Source organism: Centruroides sculpturatus, unplaced genomic scaffold (genome assembly GCF_000671375.1).
Source record: "Centruroides sculpturatus isolate CEXI.00-Female unplaced genomic scaffold, Cexi_2.0 scaffold50, whole genome shotgun sequence".
NCBI lineage: Eukaryota > Metazoa > Arthropoda > Arachnida > Scorpiones > Buthidae > Centruroides > Centruroides sculpturatus.
Window position 1 is genome coordinate 892,362 of NW_019384891.1, and position 8,078 is coordinate 900,439.

At 28.3% G+C, this 8,078-nt stretch overlaps 2 protein-coding genes across 10 annotated transcripts in view; both read left to right on the forward strand.

The window, feature by feature from the left end:
* LOC111631239 (protein regulator of cytokinesis 1-like) overlaps positions 1 to 452 on the forward strand; it is a 20,665-nt gene extending 20,213 nt beyond the window's left edge. The window contains exon 6 of the mRNA XM_023375451.1: positions 178 to 452. Coding sequence (XP_023231219.1) covers positions 178 to 285 — 108 coding nt within the window. The 3' untranslated portion in view covers positions 286 to 452. The remainder of the gene's footprint in view (positions 1 to 177) is intronic.
* The window catches only part of LOC111631238 (protein regulator of cytokinesis 1-like), an 85,820-nt gene that overhangs the window by 70,089 nt on the left and 7,653 nt on the right, over positions 1 to 8,078 (forward strand). For 8 of the 9 annotated variants that reach the window (XM_023375448.1, XM_023375447.1, XM_023375442.1 and 5 more), the window contains exons 5-11: positions 3,469 to 3,618; positions 3,695 to 3,842; positions 5,933 to 6,069; positions 6,417 to 6,512; positions 6,592 to 6,738; positions 6,806 to 7,030; positions 7,109 to 7,288. In XM_023375448.1, coding sequence (XP_023231216.1) covers positions 3,469 to 3,618; positions 3,695 to 3,842; positions 5,933 to 6,069; positions 6,417 to 6,512; positions 6,592 to 6,738; positions 6,806 to 7,030; positions 7,109 to 7,288 — 1,083 coding nt within the window. Of the gene's footprint in view, positions 1 to 3,468; positions 3,619 to 3,694; positions 3,843 to 5,932; positions 6,070 to 6,416; positions 6,513 to 6,591; positions 6,739 to 6,805; positions 7,031 to 7,108; positions 7,289 to 7,564; positions 8,006 to 8,078 lie in introns of those variants that run through there. The other variant, XM_023375450.1, reaches the window with a different exon arrangement.

Sequence of the window (8,078 nt, forward strand, 5' to 3'; positions counted from 1 at the left end):
TCCTTTATGAAGGCATAGAGCCTTTACTACATGAAAATGAAAATTAATGAATACACTGTGTACAGTAATTTACCTGATAAGACAGACCTCAGAAAAATACTTTATGAGAGCTTTTATACTTTTATAAAGCTGTCTATAATGAAAATTAATTAATTAAGGATTTTTTTGCCCTGCCAGGGTGTGGCCGAGTTATCCAGAGTGCCGGGTTATCGAGAGCCGAGTTTTCGAGGTTCTACTGTACTTATTTTTGTGACAAATAGAAATGTTGATAGAAATCTTAACTAAGCTTTTTTGAACCATTGCCTGGTGGCATGCTCACTCTCAGAACCTTCACCAAGTTTTCTTGATAATACAGTGAAGCAACCCGAGGTATGTCTCTGCTTATACTTGTAAAAGAAAATTATTCGTTTTCATTTTTTCCATGCCATCAGAAAAATACTCTTACTCTTAAACATGTGGAACTCACAATATAAATGAGATTACACTTTTAAATTCATATATAATAGATGTGCTCTTCCAATTACAAACACACAGCACTAGTCACATGGAAAAAAGTTGAAATACAAGGTTGGAAAGTTTAAATTAAAAAACAGCCATTTCGTTTGCATCAACCTAAAACATGATGTAGAGAGAGATTTTTGTGCACCAAGATATGGTATTAAATGCAACATAATACTGTCGTATTTCCATTATTAGAACAGTTTGATCTATAAAGAATAACATTTATAATTTATAGCTAAAGACCAACAAGTATTGAAGAAGCAAAGCCATTTGAAATAAATGAGAGAAACATTGATTTTGGGATAAACATATAGAAAAGTCTACATGAAAGAATTGCTATTAACTTGTAAGCATATATCAATCAATAAAAATTTAAGTTTTTACGTCACTTCTGGTGCAGCGAGACAATGATTCAGCAACACTAATTGTTGTGTGAACTAGTGTAGTGTTGTCGCTTTTCAGTGTATTCAGTTGTCTCTGTTCCATTCTAACACAAGAGTGAACTGTGGTAGTACACCATTATTGTTTTTGCAAATTTGTATATATCTTTATTTTATATTTTTTTGGGNACTGCCTAGTGAAAAGATGGGACAAATGTCTTAACAACTGTGGCACTTAAACAACTTTGATTAATTAATTAAAGTTGTTTTTGTCAATCTACAATTTTTGTCGTCTACTTATTTTATGATCAACCCTAATACAGTATATTAATTGTTTTCGGGTGTTTTTAATGTAAGTAGTAATGTAATAAAAGCAAAATTCCATTAATTGTAGTTTTTACTTACCCCACATGATTTTTTTAGTTAATTATCAATATAAGGATTCAAAAGCTGATTACAATGAGTAGATTCTACTATTTTCTGTTTTGTGCAAGAAGAATGAAATATTTTAAGCATTTCTTATGTAGCTCATAACTTAAATACATCAAATTTAAAATATATACTAGAGCAGTGGTTGACAACCTATATACACTGGAATGCCACACAATTTTTTTTCCAAGTATTAGACACTCGTGCCACTGAAATCAAATTAGTGAAACTATATTAAGAAAAATTTATTTGACTATAATAATACACTGTAGTAAACTCCTATAATGAAAACATCATTAAAAATATTACAAAATTTAAACATTAGTGACTTTCTTGAGGTTAAACTTTGGAAGCTAATACTTAAATATTTGGTTCATAGTTTTAAGTTTGTAACTTTATGCAAATTTCTGAACTTTCTTCAGTTAAATGATTTCTATATGGATTTATAATATACAGTATTTCATGATTGAGAATGTTTGCTCACAATTAGTTTGTTGTACTGAAAACAGTTAAAAGAGCAAATGTGACTTCATACGTGAAAATCTCTCTGGAAGTTTGTTTCACATTTTAGAGCCGCCGCAAACTACAGGATGTGGGAACTAGTGTATGCTCACTCGCGCTCCTAAGCCCCGCCTTTTTTCCCCATGATGCTATGAGCCATTTTTGCTAGGTAAGCTACGCGGGCACGAAGCAGCCGCAAACTACACTTTTGCTCGCGTAACGTAGTCCACATGACGTGGATTCCACAGATGTAGATTGGCTATAGAACAAGATTTTATTATAACTTATACTTGTAATCAGTCAGTTTTCGTTCCGAACTTCGAAACAGCATGGAAAAAAACATGTTTACTAGTTAAGCCTAACTAGGCTTAACTAGTTGAAAAATATTTATACTGTATATTACTATTTACATACAATGGTTATACTATTTTCTTTTCAATACTGAATGTATTAATCATGTAATTTACGTACATCGATAAAATTCTATTATTACTTTTCAATATGTGACATGTTTATGTAGTCATCCGTCTTCCCCACCCTCTCTTGCTAGCGTAAATGCTCTAGTTGTTGAATTCTGTGAACAGCGAGCGTACCCTCGTATCGCTGCGCTAGCGAAGGAAAAACAGCGTGGGCAAGAAGAAAGGGGCGGATCCTTCCACGTCATCGGTTGTGCTAGCGTATGTTTGCTAGCGTTTTGCTCTCGCAAAGCACTAGTTTGCGACGGCTCTTAGTTATTACATTAAGGTATTCATTGTATTCATTTTTTATAATTTTATTGCTAGCAGTTTCCAAATTGCAGAATTGTTAAATTTGATTAACTCTAAATCCAAATACTCAAAAATTGAAAGAATTTTTATCTATTTTGTAACTGTGTCTAATATCAGCTCAAAATATATTTAAACACAGGTGAAATCATATCAAATATATTTAAACACAGGTGAAATCATTAAATCTGTGTGTGAAATATTTTTGCAAAGATGATACATAATCCATAATTTTGTTAATAACAAAGTTATTATGTATAGTATCCACAAACTTTTTTACATTTAGAAAACAACGAATTTTTAAGGAAGGATATTGAATTTAAAAAATTCAATATCCTTCCGAAAAAATCAGTGATGTACTAAAATTTTAATTTATAACTTATAAACCAAGTTGTTAAAAATTTAGTGGTTTAAGACAGATTGAAAATGTTTCTTTTGGAATAAAGAATTTAATTACCTGAATAAACAATTTTTTCCCTGTATTTTATTTATCAATCACAACAAAAGATATAGAGATTCTTATTAGAACAGTATGCACATTTTCTAAGCTATTTTAATATTTTAGGTATTAAGTACAGTGTATAAAAAAAACCAAAAAAGTAAAACTTTAACAACAAATTTAAAAACATATTTATTTTAAATCAGAACATCGTGTGTGTGTGTGTGTGTATAATAAATACAAATATTAAGAATAATTTATACTACTTTACAAACAACCAAAACTGCAAAACGTAAGCTGCAAATTGAATTCATTTATTTTAAAGTCCTTGCACTTTGTAATTTTGATATTTGATTCCAATTTATGATACTAAATTTATGTTAAATGAAATTTCAATTTGATTTATAATATATTTAATATTTTACAATAAATTATAATTTATTTTCCAAAATAGTTACAAAAAGAATGTGAAGAAACTGAACAAATATGTAATGAACTTTATGCTAGACTTCGGACATTGTGGGACAGAGTAAATGCTTCAGAAATAGAACGCAAATTATTTATCAGTAATTATCCTAATCCATGTCCATCGGCTGCTAAATTGGTAAGAAGTATTCATTTTACAAAAATAATTTATAATTAATAATAATAATTTTATTTATTGGATTCTGAAATTTTAGTTGAAAGAAGAAATTGGAAAATATGAAGAACTCAAGCGTAAAAATATTCAGAAGTTTGTTGAAAAAATGAGAGATGAATTAATTGAATGGTGGGATAAGTGCTATATCAGTGAAGAAGAAAGAACAGCTTTTACACCATTTTATGATAGTAGGTTTTTTTTTCGTTTAACAAATATTTACTTGCATATGCAATGTAAGTAGTTATGCTTATCTATCAAAAGCTGAGATTCCACTAGCATAAAATGAGAGTAAAAGTCCTTGCTAGTTTTAATCAGATGACTCACCCATTTGCATTTGGATTATGGTGGAAGTCCAGTTTCACTTGTAATGTTTTTATGACAATAGTTTTACTGTAATTGCAAGTGTAGTAAAAATAATATCTTTACTTATGTACTGTACATTCACTTTTATTATCATATTATTAAAATACTATATTGCACTATAATGAAATACTATACTAAGTATGGTGTGCTCAGCTTTTTTATTATATACTCACTAAATTGAAGACTTACTATGACTGTCCATATTGCTTGTTTTAGACATCCATTCTTATAATCAGGATACCTCTTATTGTAGATGTAAGGATATTTCCTGACATTTTTAATAAAATTTTCTAGGTCTGTTCTAGGCTTCTTTGCAATAACCATTCTAATGTTAAAATGAATTTTTTTTAAATTCATAAGCATTGAAATGGTGAAAGCAAGAGGTAGATTAGAGCAAATGTGCAAAAAAGCTTGTTTCCTGCAATTTTCAGATGATGTCATGATGGTACCATTTTATTTGCATTGAAAGTTGAGCACTGCTAAACTCATTTATGCCCTGCCCTGGCATAAAATATCATGGTCATGTGATTGAAAATAATTATGGCAGATTTTTATGCTGGTGGAGTCTTAGCCAAATTCTTAATAACTCCTATGTGAAATCTTTTACTCAGTACAGTAATACCCCGAACTTACGCGATAGGTGGGACCGAGCGATAACCGCGTAAGTCGGGGTATAATTTCGCAATTTGTGTAAAATCTAAGTCAGATGTATGTAAGCTAATAAATGTTCTCGTTAATCTTATCTCGTGTTTTTATCGATATACCGTTCACGGTTACAAGAAATCACCACATAGAGTCTCTCAAGTCTCCGTAGATATAACAAACACAGAAATAAATAACACAAAATAAATTGTAGGTATGTGTCGATTCCACGCGACACATCCGAACATGTAAGCTAAACAATAGTGTGGGGGAAGTGAGTAATCAAGGGTTGCGTGGCACTCAAACAAAAGACGAATCGGCGAAATTTGAAAATCGCGTAACTCTGGGTTCGCGTAAGTCGAGGTATTACTGTAGTTGTAATTTGCATACAAAGATATTTTTTAAAAATGTTTGCATCATGATTTTAAATTTTGAGAAAAAGAAATTCTGTAAACATTCATATTTTCATTTAAACTAAATTTAGGTAGTTTGAAGATTTTTAGAATAAACTTTCTTGCCTTATTTCTTTTGAAATAAAGTTTGTAAAGTGACAATTTTACTGAAAAGATTAGAAACTTTGAGAGATGTTGGGCAATCTTGATTTAATTTACAGAAAAAATGTATTAATTAACATAATCTTTTTATTAAAATTATTATTTCTTGACTAATTTTTTACAAATTTATTATTATTATTATATCAATAAAATGAAAGACAAAACAGCAAAAGAACCAGATATTTTCCACAAAATTCAAATCAGTTTTATATCAACAAATTAAAAACATTTTCATAGTTTTAAAAATAAGTATTTAAAAAATAACATTTTAATTAATTAATACATTTAATTTAAAAATATGAAAGAACACATTAAATTTAGACACCTGTCTACATGTATATAAAATAAACTTTCTATGAATTTTGAAAAATTATTCCATCATATATATAAAAAGAAACTGTTTCTTTACTGTACATAATTTAAAGAATTTTTAAAATGTATTAGATTGGGGACTTGGTGTGATAAACTCTTATGTAAGATAACCTTTGTAAATATAAATCAAATACTATAATATAATGTAGTATATGGGTTAGAAGTACAAAATAATCTAATAATCTTAATCTTTGCTGCTGTTATTTTTTGACCGAGCAACGCTGGGCTCATCTGCTTGTGTGTGTATGTTGGTTTGCTTGCTACGTTAAAAATTAAATTTTAACATGGGTTTTAACAATACATTAATGACTATTTAAAATAAATAATGAATCAATCTTTATCTCTAGGTGATTATACAGAAAATCTTTTAGATCAGCATGATGCTGAAATAGAAAAAATGAAACAAATTTATGAAAAATATCAAGAACTTTTCACAAAAGTTAGTAAAAGGCAACAGTTGTGGAATAGAATGTTGGAATTTGAAGTAAGTAGTTTTTACTCTCATTAAAATTGAGGCTTTTATTGACTAAAATTTTTTTATTAATCTTTAGTTATTTTTGATATATAAGTAATGAATTATCAATGTGAGTAAATTATAAATTTCTTGGTCCAGTCTTGTAATGAACACAATTTATTTGCAATGTTTAATGTAATTTTACTTAACTGAACATTTCTTCATAATGATAACCATCTGAAAAATGGTAATTTTTGATAAATTTGTAAATTGCTTTGCAATTGATTTTTAAAAAAAGATAATAATGTAAATAGTGTTTACAATAAATTTTAATTTATAGATTTTAAAAAATGTTCTTTTCTTACTAATTTATACAGAAAAAAGCAAGTGATCCAAACAGATTCAATAATCGTGGTGGTGCATTATTACAAGAAGAAAAAGAAAGGAAAAAATTATTAAAACAACTACCTATGGTAATTATAGCTTTTTAATAATTTTTAATTTATAAAATACTTTTCAATAAAAAGTTGATTTTAAAAATTATTATGAAAGCTTGAGAAAGAATTGATGACTCATATTGCTGAGTGGGAGAAAAAAGAAGGTCAAGAATTTCGTGTTTTTGGACGAAATTTTAGTAATTTCATAACAGAGCAATGGGAGCAACATCAACTGGAAAAAGAAAAAGAAAAATTGGAGAGAGTAAGTATTGTTAATTAATTATTGTATTAAATTTATTAGTGTTTCTTGAATTTTGTAAATCTTTTAGCATCGTCAAAAAGCTAAATTGCTGGAAGAAGAAATTGCCTGTGGTAGCCGACCGACTCCAGTTAAGAGGCGGATGGGAACTACTCCAAACAAAACACCAAATAAATGTCGTCGTTTAGGAGGTCAGAACGGTACTCCAAGTTATCTGAATAGTATTCAGGCTATTCCTATATCATCTATGGTTGCTTATTCACCAGTATCTGCAACTCCTAAGAGACGTTCACCGGTATTTACAAATATGATTTGTTTGGTTTTCTTTTTATTGTTATTTTTTTAATGTTTAAAAATTTTACATTTTATCTAGCGACTTCTCTGTAGTCATAAGAAGACACCAATCAAATCAACTCCAGGAAAAACTGGGACAATAAAACGAGAAGTACTTGTTGAAAGAAATGAAAATATAAATTTAGGAAATAGAAAAGGTACACCAAGTATAAGTCCAGCTCCATCATTAGTTAGTGTAGCATCATATTCAGACTTCACTGTAAGTATTTATTCAAAATAATTTCAAATAATAATTCAGATTTTTATAGTTTAATTTTTTCTTTCATAATTTGATTAAAAAAAAATACTTTAGTAAATAAATATTTATTTTTTAAGAAATTTTACAATCCATTTGCATGAGGTGTCATCTTTTGAATTATTGATTTTTAATTCAAAAAGATTTGTTATATTGCACATTTATTGGAGATAAATAATATCAATAATTTTAAACTATCCATTACTAATTTGTAACTGCTTAATTGCATTAATTAATTAGGATAACCAAATGGTAAATAAATGAAGTTCTGAATGCAAAGAACAACAACTTGTTTATCAAAATTCTTCAGATTTTCAAAATTTATTGAATATTTATCTTGAAGAACACAGATGCATTTTGTTACCATAAAAGGAAAAATCTCTTGAGTTATAAATTACTTTGAAGAGGTTGTTTGTTTTATTTTAATGTTAAGTATCATACTGTATTGTAGATATTAAAGTTGTTTTATATTAAATATATTTTCATCAAAAATAATTCACAATAATTTTATTTGCTATACTAGTGAAGTCCTTTGATATATACAGTTACAGTAGATCTCCCTATAAGACGGTAGATACGTTCCGTTCTTTATGAATCAATTTTGTAGGAATCATAGTTTACGGACTACGGCTGTTTGAAAGGTTTTCTTTCATAAAATTAATCGATTCTAGACTAATTCGACTCAACATTTCCAAAATACGTATATTTTTTTGAAAATAATCCGTATAAACTACGTTATAAACAAAAAATTGTA